This window comes from Sturnira hondurensis, unplaced genomic scaffold, assembly GCF_014824575.4.
Source record: "Sturnira hondurensis isolate 20B ecotype Veracruz unplaced genomic scaffold, ASM1482457v3 Scaffold0018337, whole genome shotgun sequence".
NCBI lineage: Eukaryota > Metazoa > Chordata > Mammalia > Chiroptera > Phyllostomidae > Sturnira > Sturnira hondurensis.
The window spans coordinates 2,772,565-2,797,290 of NW_028090968.1; the positions used below are offsets into that span (position 1 = coordinate 2,772,565).

Sequence of the window (24,726 nt, forward strand, 5' to 3'; positions counted from 1 at the left end):
CAAGATGAGTTTGAGTTTAAGGAGATAAAAAACAACCTGCTTTTGATCTCTTCCTTGCCATGTGCCTTTGCGACACCCCCTGTATGGGACTGTGATCTCTCAACTCTGAAATGGGGGGTGGGGAATGGGGGGTGTGGTTCCTACCTTGCAAAAGTACACTGGAAATCAGTGAGTACTAAGCACTTAGTACACTAATGGAAAAAAAACCTACGTGTCCTTTAGCAAGGGGCATTATGGTTCATCCACCAATGAAATACCATGCAGCCCTGAAAATGAATAAGGATGCTGAAAGATGTATAGGGAAGTGCGTACTGGCATCTGCAGTTTACTTTGAAATGTTCCAAACATAACATGAATGAATGGGTGATGGATAGAGGGATGAAATACAGCCAAACATCAATTGTAGAATGTAAGTGGTAGGTATGTGGTGGTTTGTAGTACAATTCTTCTACCTTACGTATATAGAAAATTTTCATAATAAAATGTTGGAAAAATATTTACCAAATGAAAATGAAAGGAGAGGAGAGAGAGAGGCAGATAGATAGAGAGAGAGAGAGAGAGAGAGAGGAATAAAGAAAGAAAGAAAGCCCAGGAGGCAGGACAATTCTCCATCAGTGATAAAGAAATGATCTTCCATACTTGTTACATGAAGAAAGCCAGGTGCAGAATAGTGTGGGTAAAAATGTGGTCATTTGTGCAGAAAATTTTAAAAAAGAGTTGACTTATAGATAAATAAAATATTTCTAACAAGGCCAAAAGGAAACTGACAACACAGGTTGTCTTCAAGGAGGGAAACTGAGGGAAATAAACTGAGGAAAACTATATGAAAATAAAAAAAATTGGTACAAGGCAAATAGTTGCCATGGTCTGGCAAATAGTACGCACTTGATTAACTGATATTGTCATTCAATGGGCATTTATTGAGGTACTACTACATGCCAGGCACTGTGCTAGATGTTGGGGATAAAGTAATGGGTAAGAAAGACCAGGTCCCTGAACTCACAGTGGGAGAACTAGGCAAAAGGCAATAAATAAAGTAAGTTCAGATTATGGTAAGTGTTAAGGTGCTAGAAGACACACGACAAGGTGAAAATAAATGAGGTAATCTATGTGAAAACGGTGAACAAGAAAGACCTCCAGATCCAGTTAGCCCAGACCTAGAAGACTTGAAAAAGCTGGCCATGCAAAGAAGTGGGGCAAGACACTACAGATAGAGAGAACAGCAAGTGCAAAGGCCCTGAGGCTAGAAAAGGTAGGTGGGTTACAGGAATGGAAAGAAGCCAGTGTGGCTGGAGCACAGTGGCATTTGGGGAGTTTGGACTGGTGGAAAGGATCTAATCGTGCAGGCCTTGTAGTATGTTATCTTGTAGCCATTGGAAGGTTAACAGACAAGCAAAATGATCTGATTTGTATTTAAAAGTTCACATTGGCTGCCAGGTGAGGACAGATTGAGGAGGCAGGGAGACTAAGTAGGAAGCTCAAAAAGGTACAGGTACTTGCCACAGTCACAGAGAGCAGAAGTAGCAGGTACAGAATTAAAACCCAGTTCTTGCTGAATCCTGTGCTTGGAGAGACCGACCTCAAATACAGTGGTGAAAACCAAGTACAACAGGGAAGTCAGAGCCCAAAGGTCCTTTGGAAATGGCAGTCAATGCAGCCAGTGACAGAGACCCACCAGGAGAGTAGCCATCTGCACCTGGGCTGTCTGCTTCCTCCCTTGGTCACCAGGAGGCAGTGGCAAGAGGGGAGGCAGGTGGGACACTCAAACCCAGGTGGACCACACAGGACTCAATGAGGGAAGCCACTGGAATCCACAAAAGGCTGTGGAGCTGGGGTAGGGTTGGCAGTCAAGCAAGGCTGGGTAGGATGAGGGAGGGGCTCACTCACGTCTTTTCTGACTTTTTTGTCCTGCTTCTTCCAGCATCTCCACGCTCTCGCTGATTATGTCTTCTAATCCTATTTGCTCAACTTTAAAGAAAAACCAGACACCAACAGGCACAGTCAATGGATGCCCCAGGTGAACCTGCATTGTCCCTGTGTTGGGAAGGGATCTGACTACCCATTGAAGGATGGCCATCAGTTCTTATGATGCTCCCCAAGGAATAAGGAAAGAAATGTGGACTCGGCCAAGACCCGCCAACTTACTGAAAATGTCTTTGCTCAGGCCCTCAAACTGTGAGTCCTGGAACACATACTGGTCCAGTTCCGCTGCCCAGACAAGGAAAAATGCAGTGAATCAGTGAGCTCTCAGTGTTTGCTGAATGAATGATCAAATTAACGAAAGAAAACTGAACCTTTGTGGGCTCCTAATCTTATTGAAGGGATGGGGTACGCGTCCATGAAAACTTATCTATTGCTCTAAGGTAGTACAATGCAGCATGAATGAGTTGTCTTGGGGGCTTGAGTTTAAAGTCCAGCTCTATCCTCCACTAACCCTTCAAGCTATACGATTTCAGGTCAGTTACTTAAGCTCTCTGTGCCCCCACTTCATCATCTGTGTAATGAGAATAAATAATGCCTGCAACCAGAGGTGGATGACAAGGATTAGCAGCTCTGCATTTAAAGCATCCCACACAGTAGTCAGTACAGAGTAAGCACTCATCAATGGTGCCTAGTTATATGAAGTAGAACATGGCTTGGGACCAATGGAAAGACAATTACCATGGCGGAGGTCCAAGGAGAGAATGGGATGACGCATTTGGGGAGTGATTCCTCAGAGGAAGGGATCCTGGAGCCATGCCTTGAAAGATGGGGCAGTGTCTGAGAGGTGGAAAGTGGCGGGCTCTCTAGACAGCAGGAACAGAGTGAGGGAAGGTGTTTATGCTCTGTGTGAGAAACGCTGAAAGACAGGTGCCTGCACCAGAAGTTTCGTGTTGGAGAAATTTAGAGCTAGATTTCATAGGTAATGAGGAGCTGTAAAAGGCATGTGAGCTGAAGAATGGAGTGAGGGCAGAAATGAGGATGATAATGACGAAGACTGCAAATTCCTATTCTAACTTCTTGACACACAGAAATGTATTGAATCCTCACAGCCATCCCATGGGGTAGGTATGATTATTATTCCCATTACACATATGGAAGCCAATGTAACATTTCAGGATGTCTCAAGTGACTGCATGTCCAGGCCCTGGCGTGGTTTTCTGGGAACACAAAGAAAACCCACAGACTTGAGGAGCACACGCCGGTGAGGCTGCATCCTCCTCCACTTGCTTAGGCAGCTCCACTTCCTGTGAAGATGCCCTTAAGGGAACAACCCCCAAATCCTAAGAAATGCCCAAATCTTTTACCACTGCCTCCAGTTGTGAGGCAGGGTGGGTGCCCTCAGAAGCAAACCCTTCTGCTTTCTGCGAGTATATTCCCAGGAAGAAAAGGAAGCAGGCAGGCTTTCAGTTCTGCAATTTCGAGACACCTCTCCATTTTCTGCCCTGGAATGATGCTAGATTACACTGTGCCCTGAGGAAAGACTGGCCACATTTGTGCTGAGCACAGACCTCCTGAGTGATGTGCTTCTTGAGTTGCCAGAGAAAGGGCAGGTAAGAACACTGGTGCAAACTGTTCACTGTACAAGGGTGCCCAGCTAAGAGGGCAAATGGGGCTGGAAATTCAGTCTGCACCCCAATAGCTAAGGTGTTACCTCCCAGTGGGGAATGCATTCTCCAGAAAAGGGATGCCATTTTCTAATTTAACAAAGTCTTTGTGTGAAATACTGGTGACTCTGGTTAGGAAGGATCCTTTACCCCACCTCTACCCTCAAAACAGCAACAATGGAAACACCTCTTCCAGGAAGTTCTGCCTTTATATGACAGCTTTGGTTTTCCTTCCTCCCTCCCTTCCTCCCTCCCTTCCTTCCTTCCTTCCTTCCTTCCTTCCTTCCTTCCTTCCTTCCTTCTTTCCTTCCTTTTGTTCTTTCTTATCTTCACCCAAGGATATATTTATTAATTTTTGAAAGAAAGAGGTAGGAACAGACAGACAGGCAGACAGACATCAATGTGAGAGAGAAACATCGATTAGTTACTTCCCACATGCACACCAGGGATTGAACCCGCAACCTAGATATGTGCCCTAACCACAGATCAAACCAAAAACTTTTTGGTGCATGGGATGATGCTCCAACCAACTGAGGCACACCAGCAGCTAGGAAGTGCTTTTCAAAGCTGCAAACTAGCCTTTCCCCTTACTCTTTGGCAAACCTTCCCACTNAAGTTCTGCCTTTATATGACAGCTTTGGTTTTCCTTCCTCCCTCCCTTCCTCCCTCCCTTCCTTCCTTCCTTCCTTCCTTCCTTCCTTCCTTCCTTCCTTCCTTCTTTCCTTCCTTTTGTTCTTTCTTATCTTCACCCAAGGATATATTTATTAATTTTTGAAAGAGAGAGGTAGGAACAGACAGACAGGCAGACAGACATCAATGTGAGAGAGAAACATCGATTAGTTACTTCCCACATGCACTCCAGGGATTGAACCCGCAACCTAGATATGTGCCCTAACCACAGATCAAACCAAAAACTTTTTGGCGCATGGGATGATGCTCCAACCAACTGAGGCACACCAGCAGCTAGGAAGTGCTTTTCAAAGCTGCAAACTAGCCTTTCCACTTACTCTTTGGCAAACCTTCCCACCCCAGATATTTCCCTTTTTTGTGGTTAATAGGACTTTGCCATGAGAAAGACACAGGTTAGAATTTCAGACCTGCCCATTACCATCTCTAATGCAGCCTTGGGTAGATTGTTTCACCCTTCCGAACCTCAACTTTGTTACCTGTACAATGGAGATACTCATAATATCTACTTCCTTTGTTGTAGGGATGCCACACATCCTGCGATTAGAAAGCAAGTGCAAATACTAGGGTAGTTTTGCTTAGTAGCTGGGGAGAAAGAGAGGGAGGGATGTATAATATGGGCTTTGTAAAAAGGAAGGTCAGAACAAGAAAAAGAAAAGGGTGTAGAAATGGAGGCAGAGAATATAAACGTGAGATTTTGTTTGCTTCCAGGTCATTAGTGGAGGGGTCTATTTCCCTCACTATTCTCCATCTTCTTGGAATCTTCCCTGGAGTCTTTGTTCTTTTATCCCTCACTCCTCATCCCCCTTGCCATGATTTCTGAGAAAGGGGCCTTCTGTAGCTCATGGTGAATGGGTAAGATTAACAAAAGAGAAAAAAACCTTTCCCCTCAATTGTCCTTTTTCTTGGCTCAGAGCACTTTCTCACCGATATTGGCATAAGCCTCCCTGGTCTCTTCGTCACCTTCTATGTCACACAACATCTTGCTGAACTGTTCGCAGTTGATTGTGTCCATGTCAGGTTCTGTGGGAGAAAAGCACCTTGAATGAAGCAGGAAAGATCTGGGAAAAGGGCTAGTGGGGAAGGTGGGAGAGATAGGCAGGGCTGGGAGACAGCCTCATTAGAGAACAGGCTGACAGGGACCAGAGGGGAGAGGGAAGAGAATTTCAGGGGAAAAGGGGAAGGATTCACAGGAACAAGTATAAAGGACACATGGACAACAACTAAGGTGGGGGGAGGAAATGGGAGGGCGGTGGGGAGCACTGGGGGGTGGGCTGGGATGGGAGTAAAAGACAGAAAACTGCACTTGAACAGTAAATAAATTTAAAATTTTTTTTTAAAGGGTGAGTTTCTTGCGGCCGTAGGAGCTGTCCTTGGTGCTGACCTGAGCTCAGTGGCTACATTTACTGCTGTGGTTGTGGCCTGTCCTGCTGCAGGCTGAGGGGTTGGGAGGAGACTGAGGGAAGAGAGCCCACCTGAACAGAGCTCCATCTCTTCTTCTCCAGCCAGGTCTATCTGGTCATAGAGGTGGTAGAGCTGGAAAGGGTCAGCATTGCTGTTAAGAAGCTCCAGGTACCCGCCTTCCAGAGGCCCGAAATCCATGGCGGCACAGTGTCCACTGCCTGGAAGGGAGACATATTTGGTCATCTCACAGAATGTCAAAAAGGTGCAAAGAATTAACATAGTTCCAAGTTGAGTCACTTGATAAAGGATAGAGCAGCAGAAGTTAAAGAAAGTGAGCAAAAGTGCTCATTCGCAGCCTTGTATATGCTAAGGGCAGTGGGAAGAGAAGGCCATACTTCCTTCCTCCAAGAGACTTACAATTATACCAGAAAGATGCCTGTGATACAGAAGAGGAAACTGGAGAAGTGTAGAGTCAAGACATTTTATACCTGTGAGCCAGGAGACCTGAGTTCCACATCTCACATTGCCATAAATGATGACAACTAAGACTGAAAGAGCACCTACTATGTGCCAGACACAGGGGCTAGCACATTTAGTCCTCACACCAACAACAACACAAGACAGGTACTATTACTATACTCATTTAATGCCTGAGTAAACTAAGTCTCAGAGATATGAAGTGACTTGCATAAGGTAACCTGAGTCCTGGTGGAACTAGGATCTGGTTCTAGGCAGTCTGACTCGAAGACCTGCATTTAACTGTTTTTGCTCTACTGCTGTGGGTGACCTCCAGCAATTTCTGCTCCTCTCTGTGCCTCAGTTTCCTAATCTGTAAATTGAAGGAGTTGGGGCAGATTCTCTGTGAGATCCCTCATTATAATTTGTTTAAAAACATATCAAATACCTTAGATTCTACTTCATTTAATCTTTAGAACAACCTTGGACGTGCCCACACAAAATCTTGTACACAAAGCATAATTGCATAGATGCATAATTCATAACAACAAAAATATAGAAGCAACTTAAATGCCAACCAGTGCATGAGTGGATAAACAAGATGTGGTAAGTCCATACAATGTAATGTTATTCAGCCATAAAAAGAAATGAAGTATTGTCATGCCACAACATGGATGGAACTTGAAAACAATTATGCGAAGTGAAAACAGATGCAACAGGCCATATATTGTATGATTTTGTTTATATGAAATATGTCAACTAGGCAAATCTTTTTTTTAAATATTTTATTTATTTATTTATTTTTAGAAAGAGAGGAAGGGAAGGAGAAAGAGTGGGAGAGAAACATCAGTGTGTGGTTGCCTCTCATGTGTCCCCTACTGGGGACCTGGCCTGCAACCCAGGCATGTGCCCTGACTGGGAATTGAACCGGCAGCCCCTTGCTTCACAGGCCTGTGCTCAATCTACTGAGCTACATCAGCCAGGGTGACTAGGCAAATCTTTAGAGACAAATAGTAGATTAGCGGTTGACTAAGGTTGGGGTAGAATTTTCAGGGGGGGATGGGAAGCAACTGCTAATGGGTATGGGGTTTCTTTGCAGGAGGATGATGAAAATGTTTTAAAGTTGATCATGGGAATGGTTGCACAACTGTATGAATATATTAAAAAGACCACTGGATTGTATACTTTAAATGAGTGAATTGTATGATGTGTGAATTATATCCCAATAAAGTTTTTAAAATGAAACAAAACACTCACCCCTAGAAGGAAAGCTAAGCTCTACACAATTTGAAGCCTCATCTGTGTGGCTCAAATACCCCACCTGCTCCCTCGTTCGGGTAATCTACAATTCAACATAAGGTCCTGGTTGGAGCTATCTGTTTATAATGGGCTAGGTGGTGGTTGCAGAAACCCAAATGACAGGCTTGCAGCAAAGGCCTAGCCAGCCATGACTTGAGAAAGCAGAAATGAAAGATACTGCCCCTTTCCTGGACTGGGGCCAAGGCTGGGAGGTGGGGAGGGAGAAGGGCTGTGCCCCTCCCAGCATGATGGCCTAGGAGCCAGCCAAGCGATCTACTGCTCTCTCAAGGATGGTGAGGAAAGACTTCCTGCCCCAAATCTTCCCTGTTGCCTGCCTCCCACTTTCAGTCTATGCTGTTTATTGAGAAGCTACTTTGTAGATACCTGCCTCTTTCCAGGCAGTGAGATCTGTTGACAACACCTTGGGGCCTGACACCGGCAATTCCAGGAATAAGATGTATGTCTTTGGTCAAGTTATCCAACCTCTGTTTTCTTACAGGGCATCAGGGCTGCCAGGACCTTTAATCTCCTTCATCCTTCAAAGAAGAGGAGACCCTGAGAGGGGATATGCTTTGCACAAGTCCCCACAGCCTGCCAGGGGCCAAGCCTGCCCCCGATTCCCTAGCACAACACCCACTCCCAGTCCAGTGCTCTTTCTTGCCAAACAAGATATTTCCATTCAAATGAACACCCCCATTGTGTCTAGGCTCAAAAAGAAGAACTAGCTCCTTTTACAGACGGGCAATGGCAGGAGGTGCAATGGGAAGGAGCCTAAAAGAGTCTAGCCCAGCCTCACTACCGACAGGCTCAATTTCCAACTTTGGGCAACATTGCCAAATGTGGTCAAACACCAGGAATATATGCTGATAGAGAGAAGGAGGCAATGCACACGAGTTTTGGAGTCAAATTGCCTGATTCTGAAACCACTCCTACCTACCAACCCACTGCAGCCTGGGAAAGTTTTTTAAAACTCTTGGAGCATCAGTTTTCTCACATGTAAAATGGGAATTATAGCCCTGGCTGGTGTGACTCAGTGGATTGAGCATCAGCCTATGAACTGAAAAGTTGATGGCTTGATTCCCAGTCAGGGCACATGCCTGGGTTGTGGGCCAGATCCCTGGTCAAGGATATGTGAGAGGCAACCATTCAATATTTCTCTCACTCGTCAATCTTTCTCTCCTTCTCTTTCTCCCTCCCTCTCCTCTCTCTAAAAATAAATAAATAAAATATTTAAAAAATAAAATGGGAACTATAATGATTGATAGCTCACAAGGGTTGGGTAAGTTAATTCACATAGAAGAGCATGTTAATTCATAACCTTCTGGAGGGGTAATGATCAGTCCCAGTAGAGTGCAAAGATCTGGTCACCCTGCTTCAATCTGAGGTAACCCTGTAGTCCTTTGAGATAACCCTGTGGTCTGTCCCAGCATCAGTGTTCCCTCTAGGATTGGCTGAGACCTCTGTTGTGACTGTACTGCACCCCATGTACAGCCTTCAGGAAGGTGACTGGTGCTTAGTAAGCACTTAATAAAGGGAAGCTCAGAACAGCACCTAACATATACACAATGAGTGATGGCAACTATTATCATTATCATTTTATTATAATTCACCTTTTACCTTTGAGCTTGACTAAGGGACTCTTTCTCTTCCACTCCTGCCTGATTCAGCACATTGCCGAACCAAGATTTCTGCTGTTTTGCATAAGCAGGCTTCACAGAACCCAAAGGAACAAGAAAGCCCCACAGTCAGCAGTGTAACCTGGAAGGTCCAATAACACTGCCCCCATCTCTATCACCACCACCGAGAAGGGAGCTGAGAGGTTACCCCAGGGCCTGAGTTCTGTGTCATTGGCTCAACCTGGATAAGAAGAAACCGATTCTTGGATACCTCCAACATGTACCATGGCACCTCCCTTCCCCAAGATGAACCTTGCACCTTGCACCATTCTTCTCAAGTACACAGGGACACAATAAACTTCTGCCTCCACCCCATTTCCCCATATGAGTTCCCAAAGAGCCTCAGGGATAAGGCAGGATGGAGCACTATATACACTAGACAGAGGAGGATACTCAAACACTTAGCCAAGGTCACCTGGTTGGAGAGCTTGGGTTTGAATTCTGGCTGGGAAGCCTTAGCAAGTGACTTAACTGAGTATCTATTTTCCCAGCAGTAGGTCAGGATAATGAAGTTAACCTTGTGGGACCATCAAAAGGCCAAGCGGGACTCTGGGTGGTGCACCAGGAGGCTCACAGTCAAAGGAAGCCCATTATGTTGGGAAGTCTAGGAGCTAGGAATCAGACCCAAGGCTATAGGCTTATGGTCTAGATCTTTTCACAGTGCCTGCCACTCATGCTAAGATCTACTAGCATCTTGGTCAAGCCCCTCTCCCCTCCGGTGTTCCCACAACCATGTTCCCTGTGTCCCTAGATGCTTAGTATATTATTCAAAGGCCCATCAACTAGCCTCTTTCTCCTACCTGCAATGCCGGAGGGAACAGAAAGGCAGAGATGGACCTGCAGAGGAGAGAGTCCCCTTCATCAGGCCTACACAAGGCAGATCATAGAGGCCAGAAGCCCTGGGAGGACAGGACCCTGTCCATCTCATTACCCTTTCCCTGGGTTGCAGCATGTAATGGGCTCCCTGCATCAACAAGAATGAGGTGTAACTTGAATTCACAGGTGTTTTCTAAGTGCCAGGTACCAAATGATATGATACGTGAACATTAGCCCATTTGGTCTAACTCACACATTAGCTATCTCTATTTCCATTTTGCAGCTGAAGAATCAGGCTCAGAGAGAAGAGTAGGCATCTGGGATCTGACCCAACTGCCTACCTCCAGATTCTCAGCTTCTCCTAGTCACTCTCGACCCCATAGTTCCCCTGGGGAGCTGCCCTCACCCAGTGAGAGAAGGCAAGATAATTTCTCCTTTTGAGGAGCTCCTGGGTGGCAGCAGAGAAGTAGACTGTGTTTTTGGTAAATGTGCAGTATTTTTGGAAGGTCCTCTTTGAACAAACCTTTCCCCCGGGGCCACCACCTTCCATGTTCCTTCTGGGGTTCATTTCCATCCACATTTCACATGACACTGTAGGTTTTTTAAGAGCAGGTGCACCAAAATGTCTTCTAAAATAAAAAATTTGTTTCTCTCTTTCATGAGAGAAATCAAGTGTGACAAGCATGTCCGCACTCAGACTGGAGCAACTTGACATTTAATTCATGCAGTTCTTGTGCCAAAATAGCATCCTTTCTCTGCGGGGGAGATTCTTTGGTGACTGTGTTGTGTCGAATGCTCTATATTTATTATTTTCTTTCCATTGTCATAGCAACTCTTGGGGATTGGTATTATTATACCCATTTTACAGATGATGACAATGAGGTTAGGGTCAGTTTAACAGGTGCTTTGTTCCCAGAAAGAGGGCACATATCCTTGAAGTTCTGAGGTAGTGTTGAGAGGGAGTAAGGGACTCCTCTGCTGCCCCCCAAACCCTCAGCACTGCTCTGCACTACAATACAAGGGTGTTAGAAGGGATTCTTCCCTATTTGCCAACTATGAGCTTTTTTTTTCCTGAGGAAGGAACGGAAAAATCCCTGAACTGTGTGTTTAGAGATACAAGTTTGAGTTCCTACTCTGCTTTGATCGTGAGTACATTTCTTTACCCCTCTGACCCAGAGTTTCACCAACTGGGTGCGGGAGCCCATACAGCTAAAGCATTTTGGGATTCTAGGTTCCTCACTGCCTGTCAGTCTTCCCCTGCTTTCTTCCCCACAAGGCCCCCCTAACACCACCCTGCTCCACAACCGAATGACAAGCTGCTTCCTTGGAGGTCAGATGGTGGTGGAAAGCAGGAGCCCAGAGACACTTATCTACCATAACCAGATCCCAGTCAGCATCCTTGTGGGGCTCATAGATCAAAGAAGTTCCTCTTTTCCTCTTGTACCCTGTAGGCCTCCACATAAACTTCAAGAAACCTCTTGTACTCTTTTTCTCCAAATCTGTAACCCAATGATTTATTGAGCATCTCCCATAAGAAAATCCCTGAGCCCAGGTTCCCAGTGGCCCTAAAGGGGTTTAAAACACAGTCCCTACCAAGAAGCTTATAGTGTAGTAGACCCTTCCAATAATATTTGGAAGACAGACAAAACATAGTAATAGTGCAGTGGTTAAAAAGGTGAGCTCTGGGTTCAAACCTCAGTTCCACACTATCTGTGTGAGTTCACATAAGTTTTTCAGTTTCTCTGGGTTGTGAAGTTTACTGTATTTGGTTGGCATAGTATCTACCTCATCAGTGGGCTTTGAATTGCCTAAAGTGATACATCCAGGATGTGCTACTAAGATATAAGTTCCAAAATGAAAACAGCAAGGCGTCACTTGACATTCTACGCTTGGCAAAAATTAAAATGCTGGGCAATGCTTTTGAATGGACTGGTGGGTGTGGACTGGTAAGACCATCCCAGTGAAGAACTGGCACCACTTAGCATATCTACAGATGTGTAGATTTTACAACCCAGCAATTCAGTTCTTGGATATATACACCTCAAAAAAATATTCCCACAACTCTGCAAAGTCACACATCTGAGGATACTCACTGCTGTCCTATTTGTGGTGATAGAGAAGTTGGAAGCCAACTAGTTGTCCATTGCTGCGGGATGGATGGGAAAAAGTAGCAGCTGCAATCCGTGGAGGATAGTGCAGTGATTAGAAGAAGCAGACCAATGCACACAGAGACACACAGGTGGATCTTAATAACACAGTACTGAGTTAAAAAGTAAAAACCAGAACGAACTCTGATAGCCCAATTCTAGACGTGCAGAGTGACAGCATGCACATAGAAAAAGCAACACATATTTTACAAGAACATGTGCAAAGAGGACAAAGCGGGGAAAGGGGGTCAAATATATGGTGATGGAAGGAGACTAGACTTTGGATGATGAGCACACAGTGCAGTATACAGATGCATTATCAAATCACACACCTGAACCTTATATAATGTTATTAACCAATGCTGCCCCGATAAACTTAATTTTGAAAAAAGAACACTTACAAACAAGAAGATACACCATGAATGTATTAGAATGGGTGCCAGAAAGGGAAAAGGGGAAGTGAGAGTTGCCTCAGGTAGACCAAATACGAGTACCACGAAGTAAGGTGTGCAGCAATGCCAAGTTTGAAAGTCTCCTGCAGTTTACGAGAAATGAAGCAAAAGCAAATGTAACAGAAGCTTCATGGGGTATCCCTGTGGCTCCCCAACAGGGCCTGCACAGAGCCTGGCCCTCTAGATGCTCAAAAAGCAGCACCTGCGTTCCTGTGGCCCTGTAGGTCAGGGGTGTCCAATCCACGGGCCGCATGCAGCCCAGGATGGCCATGAATGTGGGACAACATAAGATTGTAAATTTATTTAAAACATTATGCGCTTTTCCTGTGCCTCGTGTCGCAATGTATTTAATGTGAGGCCAGATAAAACTCTTCTTCCAGCGTGGCCCAGAGACACCAGAGGGTTGGGCGCCCCTGCAAGGCCATCCCAGGAGGGGCCAAACTGGGCCCAAGAACCCCCAGTTCTGGGGGAGGAGACAAGAATGCTCAGGACTTGAAGAAGGCAGGTACCGTCGTCAGAGATGGAAGTCTCAGCACTCTGGCCTGCTGTTTGCCAGCCCAGCGTGGGCATCCCAGGAAAATGAGACAGATTATACTTAGAGAAACTGCTGGTTTCATTCAAGACTTTCACTTCCTGAAGGACCTTGAGGAAGTCACAAGAGACAGAAGGGAAACTGAGGTATGTGGCAATGCTGAGAGGCTTATAGTGGTAAAAGGTGGCTAGAGGTTCTAAGGGCTTCTATTTCAGGAGGGTAATCAGATAACATGTGTGTACACGCACGTGTGTATGCATGTGTGTGAACAAGTAAAAGGGGGCAGCAGGCCAGACAAGTTTCATGTCAGGAGAGGTCTGGAAGTGCTGCTATGGGTTAGGTCTGGTACTTGCCTTTAATGGTGGGCTCCTCATCTGTGCCACAGGGGATTTGGCTTGGAGTATGGACTCAAAAATAAGGGTCGAGTCAGGCCCACCCGAGGGCCTAGGTGTTTCATTTCCCAACGCAACTTGAGCCTGTATACGTGTGTCTTAATCACCCTCACAGTCATTTACTCTATATAGAGTGCACGATTGTTGCCAAAGCTCCCACTGGTCCGTATTGCCTTCTGCCTGACCCCATTTTGCACAATCATGGCCCCTCGAGCATTTTGGTTTGCAACTCTTGTCTTGGAGGCTCTCCAAAGTCCCTTCTATCCCTGGTCTGCTGGAAAGATGATGGCTTGGCATGGGCGGGTGATTGGGGCAGAAAGAGGCAGGATGAAATTCCGTCCTGCCCCACAGTGGAACTGAGATGCACAGGAGGGTCTATTCCAACACAAGGGCTTGGAGGAGATGAAGAGATAAGCTGTCTGGGAACAGTGGGGCGTGGACTGCCATTGGATCCCACTGGATCCAGCCTGATGCTCCGCCCCCCCCAGCTCTAGCACCCTCAAGGATCTTAACGTTTCCATCACAGCGCCCCAGCCCCTCTGTGCTGGGCCTGGCCTGTGTCGGGACAAAGGGACCTCAGACCAAGAAAGCTGAAAATGTAAGCACGACTGTCTTCAGGCCCCGTTCACAGGGCTTCTCAGAAGTTGGAGAACGAGCGGAGGAAGTGGGATGGTGCAGCCATGGAGACAGATGAGTTTACAACACACTGGTGGCGTGGGATCAACACAGGGACGCATGAGACCTGAGCTCTGGGCCCTGCTCTGCATCTGACAGTCTGTGGAGCCCTAGGCCAGTCCCCTCTCCTCTCCAGTCTCCAGTGCCCTCATCTGTTATGAAGGAATGTTACTCTAGAGCAGCGGCTTTCCAAAGAAATTGAACAAGGAGCCCAAATCTTAGAACAGGTGATGGAGCTGTTTGATTAAAGAGGATGGGGAGCCCTGAACCTCCCCTACCCGAAAGGGGCTACCAGAGTGAAAGACACAACTCCAGGCAACAGTTTAGGCCTTGGCCTCCAGGTGCTCTCTGCCTTGACCATTTTTACTTGTGTAGGTGATGCTGTATTGTACTGCTCAGGTAAGCCCCATTAGTAGCAGCTGCTGAAGGGTAAGTGGCTCAAGCTCACAGCTCAGGCTCTTTCTGAAAGGCCCAAAGTCATGCCCTTCTGTGGGGGTAGCCCACATGTAATGATCGGTCCCAGTGGACTGCAAAGGTCTGGTCACCCTGCCTCAATCTGAGGTAACCTGTGGTCTGTCCCAGAGTCACGACTCCCCATGGGATTGGCTGAGACCTCTGTTGTGACTATACTGTACCCTAACCCCTCCCTCTGCCCAGTCCTGATTCCTACCATACCCCTTGGATGCCCCTTACCCATCGTAACCTCTCCAGTGAACCTCCCGTGTGCAAATCTCTATCTCCTAGTTTGCTTCCTAGGGAGCCATACCTGAGACAGCTCAGCTCTGGAAATCATCAAGAAGCCCACAAAAGGCCCCAAAGAGACCACCTCTGAGAGCTCAGGTAAGCCACCCATCTCTTTGGATCCCCATTGACAACATCCACCCTCATCGTAACTTGGGGAATCTTAGAACACAAAGGAAACCCTGTGAGCTTGTGCATGTGCTTGTAAATGGGACAGTTATTGCAGGGTGGGGAACCTGGTGCTCCTGGGATAAAAAGGCAGGAGACAAACTGTAAGAGCTGCAGCCAGGGGTGGAGGAGTGCCCTCAGTGCTACTCCAGATGCAGTCCTTCTTCCAGCTCACCTGGCCTCTCCCACCATCCAGCGGCCTTCCCCCTGCATGTCCCAACATTCCTAGCTGCAGTCAATCACCCGCAAATGGAGTCCAGCAAGTGTTTTGGGAAGAGAACCTGAGCCAGATGCTGGAGCAGGGAGGGGAATGAGGATGCTGTAGCTGCAGTTAGCAAGGCAGGCCCCCCACTCCAGTTCTGGCCCCTACCTCCATCTGACATGGTACCTAAACCAGCACTATGCCCTCTGGCAGGGTGCTGGAGACTCCAAGATAGATGGTAGTCTGGCCCTGCCTGCCACAATCTGCCTACAGAGTCCAGCAGTAGGCAGGCTTGGCTGTCAGTCAAAACTGCTTTGAAAGGATGCTAACCACAGAGCAGCCTGGGCCTGGCCCCTACTAAGTTCTAATTCAGTAGGTCTTGAGCAGGGCCCAGGAACCTGAATGTTCAAATGAGCATTCCATTGTGCCTCCCCCTAGACACACACACACACACACACACACACACACACTAGTGATTCTGAGATCTGAGAGGTTTGATTTCCAAGGAAGCCCGAGTTTCTACTTGCCAAGAAGACACTAACTCTCTTGCCTTGCATGGCTTTTTTTGAACACCAAGAAGGCTACAATTCTTCTTCCCCCAAAGCGAACTTACTAGACCACCCATTTCTGCCACCACTGGACACTTCCTCAGTTTTTATATGTTTCCTTCCAAAAGTCCCTCAGCTGCCATGCCCTTGATCCAGCAGCCCTCAGTCCCACCCTCTAGACTGTATAATAGCCACAGGTCTTTCCACTAATCCAGAGTCTCCCAAACTTCAGCCATGCATCTGCCTCCTTTACAATTTTTCATCATATGGTCATATCACCGACTCTATATTTTATCTTAGTATTTTCCTTACATCAATTTTTAAAGAAACAAATATATTCACTTTAAAAGGAAAATTTTCTAGAACTGAATTCAAGGACACACATGCAGGAGTGTTCATAACAGCACTATTCACAATAGACAAAAGGTGAAAACAACTCAAGTATCCATTGACAGATAAATGAATAAGAAAAACACGATCTAGCCATACACTGGAATGTTACTCAGCTGTAAAAAGAAACGAGATTCTGACCCATGCGATGACACAGATGAACCTTGAAGGTGTTATACTAAGTGAAAGAAGCCAGACATAAGGGCAGACACATGACTCCACTTATACAAAGCACCTAAAGTACTCAAATTCGTAGAAAGAGAAAGTGGAGTGGTGATTGCCGGGGGCTGTAGGGAGAGGGAAATAAGGAGTCATTGTTTAGACAGACTTTCGGTCGGGAAAGATGGAAAAATTCTGGAAGTGGATGGTGGTGATGGTTGCACAACATTGTGAATGTGCTTAATGCTGTTAGATTGTACATTTAAAAGGACACATTGGTAAAGTTTATTATTTTATTTTACTAATATTTTTTAATCTTCACATGAGGACATGCTTACTGATTTCAGGGAGAGGGGAAGGGAGGGAGAGAAACATAGATAGGGAGGAGAAATATTCACTGGTTGTCTCTCCTATGTGCCCCAACTGGGGACCAAACCCATAAGCCAGACATGTACCCTTTTCTGGGAATCGGGCCCTCAACCTTTCAGTTTACAGGATGTCACCCAACCAACAGACACAAAGGCCGGGGCAAAGTTTGTTATTATTGTAGAAGAAGAAAACTTTCTATGACTTCCTCAGATGGGGGAAAAAAAACCCAAACTGTATCATTTGCCACTGAAAACAAAAACAACGTTACCAAAATAATGTCTGCTGCCCTACCGATTCATTTAAAAGAAACATTAGGGAGTACAATACAGTATTTAGAGTGCTGTTAAAGATCCCTATACAAAAAAAAAAAAAGGATGAAAAACGATCAGAAAAGCAGCAGTTTCCTCCCTGTGAGAACCGGTGTCAATGAAGGCTCTTTGAGAACTGTCTTTGGACCACTCACCACGTATGTGTCAAAGTCCTCAGAAAACCTCCCTCTGCCCTACCAACTATTTGGCTCGACCCCCTACTGGCTCAACCAACTATTCGGCTATGTGGTCTTCTACAAAACCTCCAGGGGAAGTTCTCAGAATTTTTGGAACATGGACAGAGTACAGGGTTTGGACCACATCTGTGCCTCCTAAAGTTGTATGACCACTGGTCTCCTGATGTAAGAATCACCAGAGATAAAAGGTTTAGACCGAAATTTGAGCCCCACCCCAGGCCTAGCCAATAGGGTTTAGGGGCGGGGTCTAGGAACCTGCACACTAAACAGCCTCCCCAGTGATTCCCTCATTTGGGAAGTCTGGGACCCCCTGGCACAGTTATCTCTGAGGACCCTTCCACTGCACAGCCTGGCACCTTGGAGATCAGGTCCTGGCCTAAGGCAGCCTGGGGTTGGGAGATGATGATTTACCACGGTCTCCTCCCCTCCTGCTTCAGCTCCATCAGCCCTAGAGTAAGAAGTACCAATTTTCATAACCTTCTGATCTACCAGGAGTATTTCTTTCGTCAGGGAGGTGCACAGATGGAAGACTTCCCGCCGAAGTAAGGAGCTCCTGGCTGTGACTGAGGTGGGGCACTGTGGGTTGTTGGGCTCCTGTCTGCTCCTCTGAGCAGGTGGAGAGAGACTGTGGGACTCAGCTTTGGTGTTAAGGGTCCCAGACAGAGCTAGACATGGTGGTTCCAATTCCAGCATTCTGGGACCCTAGAGAGCCCCATGCCCCTCTTTCCAGGGACCCCTTATTTCTCTCTTTAGATGGAGGGGCTGGGACCCCAAAGTGAGGCAGAGATACCAATCCTCACAGGTAGTCGAGGGAAGACCACACCTCCCAGTACAATCAAAGAGAGGCGAGGATTTCTCCAGTTGGCTAGCTAAAGTTCCGGCTCCCCACAGCCCTCCCTGCACAGCGGGTTCCACCAGGAGAGTCACGTCCCGAGACTCCGGAGTCTGAGCAGAAATAAGATCTAACCGGGAAGCTAAGGCTCCGGGAAGGACAGCCCTGATCCAAGGTCCTCCTCGTAGGAAGAGCCTCTGTCTGTCTCCTATGCGCACCCCTGCGCGCCTCCGCAGACTCTGGGGCACGCAGTCTGTCAGTCCGTGGCTTGGCCCCACCACCAGTCTCTGCGCTGCGCGCCGCGTTTCATCCCAGTCCTTTTGCGGACGCCCCCTGCTCCCACTTGGCTTTTGCTTGGCTTTTTCTGCCTGCATCCCTCAGCCCAAGCGCTCTGGGCATCGCAGCTGGAAACCAGGAGTTTCCTACACTCCGCGCATTCTCTCCTCCTAATCCCAGCAGTGCTGTGCGACCCGGGCAAGTAGCTGCCTATTTCTGTGTTGGGTTCCCAGCCCAACTTTAGGGACCTTGCTCACCTACCGCTGTTCCCCCGACTCCCAGGACAGCCGCGCTGATGGTGACCTCTTCCAGCGGGCAGCTCTAGGGCTGTTGTGAGTCTGGGTGGCCAGTCACCTGGCCACACCTTCTCCCTCCCCCCTGCCTGCCCCACCAGCAGCGGTTTTTCTCTTTCACTTTCTCTCTGCACAGCGATGCTTGGGTCACACTGGGGAGCAGGCAAGCATCCAAGCCTCTCTTCGCGTCCACCACGTGTTTTCTCAGAAAGACCTCCGCTGCACCCCACACACTCCTGGGTGCTTCCAGAAGAGCCACTTGGGCTATTCTTTGAAATGGCCAGTCCCCTGCTCAGGGGACAGCCAGCCTGCCTGTGGGCATGTGATCTGCGAGACCCGGCTTGCAAGGAGCTCATCCCTGTCGCGAAGGAGGCGAACCACCCCTCCAGGGCATGGGAACACTGAGACTGCCCCTGAGTTTTTTATTCCTGGGAGCTGGATGCCCTGGGGAGCAAGAGAAAATGCCTCAGGGACCTTCACTGGCCAGAGGCTCAGCGCAGCAACCTGGTGTTTCCAACATCACTATCCCTGCAGCATTACCCTTGCCTTCCCCCTCCAGAGGCCCTGGACCCCTGCCCCACCAACCGAGAGAACTTGGGGAGGTCACTTCCCATCCAAGCTTGGACTTCTTATCTAGAATGGAGGGGTGGGTCAAGGTGACCTGTCTCTCCCCCCTCAAAAACTCCCCTAACATGTTCTGGCTGCATCCAAGGGAGCTGGAAAACTTGTCACCATTCTGGGGTTCAGAGGAAGCCACACATTTTGGTGGTGTCTGAGAGAAGGAATCCCACCCCTCTCAACCACACAACAACTTCGACACCAGTCATATTGGGCTCTTATGATGATAGTCAGTTCCTACAATGTGCCAGGCACTGCACTAGATCCTCTAATTCCTCACCATTACCTTGTCATCCAAGACTTCCCCTAACCCCACTTCAAAGCCCAGGAAAGCAGCCCCAGGTGGGGTTGATGACACGCTCACTGTCACACCACACCCAGCCAAAGGTGGAGCTTGACTGAGACCTGACCCTCTGACTTCAGAGCTAGTGCCAGTCATCTGCACTGTGCTGTCTCTCACCACCTGTCCCCTGTCCCGCACTTCTTCCTCAAAACACCATTTGGAAACGGGGGGGGGGGGGGGGGGGGGGGATGGNGGGGGGGAAGGGTCCCATCTGTCTGGGTGACTGGCTACTGCCAGCTGGCTGAGGCTCAACAAGTATACCAAGGGGCCGACTCCAGCTTTGGTTTCTCTGATCCCTGGGGATAGGGTGGGGTCTGGCAAGGGTCCCATCTTTTACGGGCACCCTCAGTATTTACCTGTCCGGTAGAGGACCTTGTGGTTGGCCAAGCCGGGCCATCAGTGCTGAGAGCTAACTTTGAAAGTGGGCCCTCTAGAACCCTTCAAGGACTGATAAAACCCTCTCACATTCTGGGTATCTGGACTGACCTGAGTTTCCCTCCAGTGGAAGGAAATGGTGAACCACCTCACTTCTTTCAACAGCCAACTCAGGACAAGGACCCCTTCTCTGACCCATCCCCCAGTTCGGAGCATGTCTGTTTATCCGGGATGGCAAGACCAGCTGAGACCTCACCCTAAATTAAGCAGCTTTCTCAGCCCCAACTTACACCACCCGCCTCTTTACCTTGGGGCTCTGGCAGACAAGAACCGACAGGGCGTGGAGCCAGGCAACGCATGGTGTGGGAAACGCGGTGAGTCTGGCAGCCCCTCTTGTTGGTACCCTCACACTGCTGGAGGACGGTGCTTTCGGATGCCCAGCTCGGGAGCAAGCAGCCTCATCTCTAGCGTGTTTCCCTGCATGCAGATCAAGAGCCCGCCAAGATTAAGCTAGTATGCAAAGGACGAAAGTAAGGGACCAGCAGGAAACTCCTGCCTCGAGGTGACATGAAGCTCTCAAATCTCACTGGTCTATACACTCTCTAATTTGTCCACACTCCCTAAACTCTCCCCAAGCCTCTAGTGTTAATTTCAGTTCCTTGTTGAGGACAAAATAGGGTGACTGAAGAAGGTTGCAAAGTTGTTTGTTTTGGGGAACCTTCAAAGCACTAACGTTCTGAAACGATGGAGACCACAGTGGCGCCAGCTGCCAATAGCTGCCATCCTTTGCCGGGCGGGGCCAGGATGAGAGCCCCACAAATGTCTCAGACAAGCTGAGAGTCCCTGCTGGGTTCCAGGAGACTTCCTAGATTGCCCTCCCCTCCACTGCTACCCCCATTCCAGGTTGCCCTGCATTTCCCTGCAGATCGGGTATGCTTAGCCCGTCAGTTTTATTCCAAGACATTGGACTGAAACATACAAAAATTATGCCCCAAATATGGGATATATGCCAGGTGCTTTGGAGTGACATGCAGATGTGGTACCCAATAACATCAACTCACACAGGGAGGAAGTTGACGCCCTTTCAAGTCCCTGCCCGTGCTCCTGCTGGCCTCAAGGACAAAGTCTCAGTTTGGGGCTAACATGTCTTTAACAGCTCTTCTAACATGTGATGTCCCCATTTCACGGAGAGCAGCCCCCAGCCTCAAGCCTTTGGCAGGCCACAGTGTTTGGCTAGAGTTGAATAACACTCCTCTGCTTTCCTATTTCACAGTTTCCTTCTACATGTGGCATTCTTTTTCATTTATGACAGACACAAACTTTTCTTAGGAAATAAAGTTGAATAAAAAATAGGAGTGGTTTGAAAAAAGCTATCAAGTAAATAATGGCAGACATCACAAGAATGGTACTGAAATAAAAGAAGTTCAGGAAACTATCACTTCAGTGCCTCGTGTATTTTTACTGAAAAAGCACTGGGCTGGGAGGGTGATGAGCTGGTGTGCAGTCCCTGCTCTCACTGGCAGGTGTGTGAGCTTGGACCCCTCACTTCCCTTGTGTGGGTCTCAGTTTCCCCGTGTGTGGAGTGAGCATGATGATGCCTATCCTTGCATGGTGGTTATTTTGAAACAGTTGCTGCTCTGAGAAGTCTCAGGGGGGGAAGTAGGCAGACAAATGAGAAACGTAAACAGTCAGTTTGAAACAGAGTCTTGCTTTGGTAGGCTAACGGAAGGGACGAATGTTAGAAATCCTAAGATGTTTCACTGTCCCCATGACCTGGTGCCAAGAGAGAGGTGTCCCTGGCTACTCAGCTATCTTGAGACCACGTATGGGAGTCCTTTCCTGTCCTCAAGGGCGGCCAGCCCCAAAGGTCATGGCCAAAGCAGTTATGAATCAGCCTCATGGCAGGGGCTTACAGTGAGAGTCAGCCAGGCCCGCCTACGTGCCATCTTCTCTCATTCGGACGATAGCAGCAGCCTGCCACAGGGTGAGGTCTCTCCACATTCTCCCTAGCCTCTCCACAAGACCAGAATGTGATCATGCCTGTGTCAGCTCAGAAGGTGGCCTGTGTGTTCGGCTGATGACATAGGCTATATAGATCAGTACAAGGAGGGCCTGAGGTAGAGACACCTGGCAGAAGGCACCATGCTGCCCAGTCAGGAGCTGATGGGGGTATGAATCCCAGCAGAGGCATGAGGATGCCCAGCAGGAGATGGAGAGATGAGGAGAGAGGTGGGCTAGCATAGAGGTAGAAGACAAGCCTCCCAGACTGAATGGATAAGAGCACGGAGTGGGGTGGAAAGGTTAAGCCAAGCCTGGGTTTCTGATAGGGAGTGTGGATTTCCTCCCTATTAAAGCACCCTCTGCATTCCTGCTGATGTTCCTCTTCAAAACTCCCCCAGAGGTGGGGACCGTGCTCTTTTTTCTTTTCTTTTTGAATATATTTTATTGATTATGCTATTACAGTTGTCCCATTTCCCCCCTTCACTACCCTCTGCCCTGCACATCCCCTCCCACCCATATTCCCCGCCTTTAGTTCATGCCCATGTGTCATACATACAAGTTCTTTGGCTTCTCCATCTCCCATACTGCTCTTACCCTCCCCCTGTCTATTTTCTACCTACCATTTATGCTTCTTATTCTCTGTACCTTTTCCCCCTCTCTCCTCCTCCTACTCCCCTCCATGTGATAACCCTCCATGTGGTCTCCATTTCTGTGGTTCTGTTCCTGTTCTAGTTGTTTGCTTGGTTCGCTTTTGTTTTTGTTTTAGGTGTGGTTGTTAATAACTGTGAGTTTGCTATCCTTTTATTGTTCATATTTTTATCTTCTTTTTCTTAGATAAATCCCTTTAACATTTCCTATAATAAGGGCTTGGTGATGATGAACTCCTTTAACTTGACCTTATCTGGGAAGCACTTTATCTGTCCTTCCATTCTAAATGAAAGCTTTGCTGGATAGAGAACTCTTGGATGTAGGTCCTCGCCTTTTATGACTTTGAATACTTCTTTCCAGCCCCTTCTTGCCTGTAAGGTCTCTTTTGAGAAATCAGCTGACAGTCCTATGGGGACTCCTTTGTAAGTGACTGTCCCCTTTTCTCTTGCTGCTTTTAAGATTCTTTCCTTCTTTTTCATCTTGGGTACTGTAATTATGATGTGCCTTGGTGTGTTCCTCCTTGGGTCCAACTTCTTTGGGACTCTCTGAACTTTCTGGACTTCCTGGAAGTGTATTTTCTTTGCCAGATTGGGGAAGTTCTCCTTCATTATTTGTTCATATAACTTTTCCACTTGCTGCTCTTCTTCTTCCCCTTCTGGTACCCCTATAATTTGGTTGTTGGAACATTTAAAGATGTCCTGGAGGTTCCTAAGCCTCTCCTCAGTTTTTTTTTTTGAATTCTTATTTCTTCATTCTTTTCTAATTGAATGTTTATTTTTTCTTTCTGGTCCACACCATTGATTTGAGTCCCAGTTTCCTTTCTACCACTATTGATTCCCTGTATATTTTCCTTTATTTCACTTGGCGTAGTCTTCATTTTTTTCATCTAATTTGCAACCAAATTCAACCAATTCTGTGAGCATCCTGATCATCAGTGCTTTGAACTGTGCATCTGATAGCTTGGCTATATCTTGGTCACTTAGTTGTATTTTTTTCTGGAGCTTTGATCTGTTCTTTCATTTGGATCATCTTTTTTTGTCTTGATGTGCCTGTTTTGTAGTGAGGGGCGGAGCCTTAGGTGTTCACCAGGGTGGGGCAACCCACATTGCTGCGTTGTGAGGCTTTATGTGGGGAAGGGGTCCAAGAGGGAACAATGGCACTTGCTCAGCTCTCTGCCAGATTTCAGTCACTTCCCCTGTTTCCCACCAGCAAATGGAGCCCTTCTGGTGCTGATTCCTGGTTGGGAGGGGTTGTGTATGTTCTAGGAGCCTGTGGGTCTCTCCAACAAACTCTCCTGTGAGGCTGGGAGTTTTTCCCACTGCCTCCACACCCACAGGTGTTTTTAATCAGAGGTTTAAGGCTTTATTTCCCCTTGCTGGGGCCCTGGGTCGCACAGTCCGTCCCGCTTCCCAGTTGTTTATCCTGGTTTATCTGTGCACGGATGTGGGACTGCGCAGTCTGCAATCCGCTGCCTCGCCGTGTCTGCCTGCTGCTGCCTTGGCCCACCATGGTCCTCCAGCCACTGCCTTGCCACGAGTCCTCTCTGCCCGGCTGCCTGTTTTCTCCCCTTCTACCGGTTTGGATGAATCTTTCTTCTTTAACTCCTTGGTTGTTGGACTTCCATACAGTTCAGTTTTCTGTCAGTTCTGGTTGCTTTTTCGTTTTTAAATTGTTGTTGTCCTTCTTTTGGTCATGCGAGGAGGCACAGTGTGTCTACCTTCACCTCCATCTTGGCCAGAAGTCCAGGACCATGCTCTTGAGGCCAGGGCTCCATTCCTTCCTTACCAGGGGGCCCCTCAGTGCTATTGAAGCCAGCCTTGCCCTGGACATCTGAATGTCTCTGTCTTAAGTTGGGATCTAACATGACAAAGGCTACTAGCTACCAGTAGAAGCAGTGTTAAAGTTGCCAGATTGGTATCCAAAGGAGAGAGATGTAGGGGGCACATGATCTTCCAAGTCAGATCAGCACTTCAGAAACCTCACCGTCCCTTGCTGCAGTCACCCCAAACAAACCTGCCTTGGCCCTACCCATGTACCTCCGCTCAAGCAGTATCTCCTCCCAGGACCCCACTCCTGCCTCTCCCCATATTTTAACCATCCTTCCAGGCATGAGTTCCCACCTTCCTTACTTTCCC

General features: G+C 47.7%; 1 protein-coding gene across 4 annotated transcripts in view; it reads right to left on the reverse strand.

Annotated features, from left to right (window-relative positions):
• The window catches only part of CIITA (class II major histocompatibility complex transactivator), a 54,120-nt gene that overhangs the window by 21,992 nt on the left and 7,402 nt on the right, over nt 1-24,726 (reverse strand). The window contains exons 1-5 of one of the 4 annotated variants that reach the window (XM_037069030.1): nt 20,250-20,538; nt 5,750-5,896; nt 5,202-5,297; nt 2,146-2,208; nt 1,888-1,968 (exon numbers count right to left, since the gene is read on the reverse strand). In XM_037069030.1, the coding sequence (XP_036924925.1) occupies nt 1,888-1,968; nt 2,146-2,208; nt 5,202-5,297; nt 5,750-5,896; nt 20,250-20,301 (439 nt within the window). In that variant the 5' untranslated portion in view covers nt 20,302-20,538. Of the gene's footprint in view, nt 1-1,887; nt 1,969-2,145; nt 2,209-5,201; nt 5,298-5,749; nt 5,897-18,570; nt 18,660-20,249; nt 20,539-24,726 lie in introns of those variants that run through there. The other 3 variants (XM_037069032.1, XM_037069031.1, XM_037069029.1) reach the window with 3 other exon arrangements.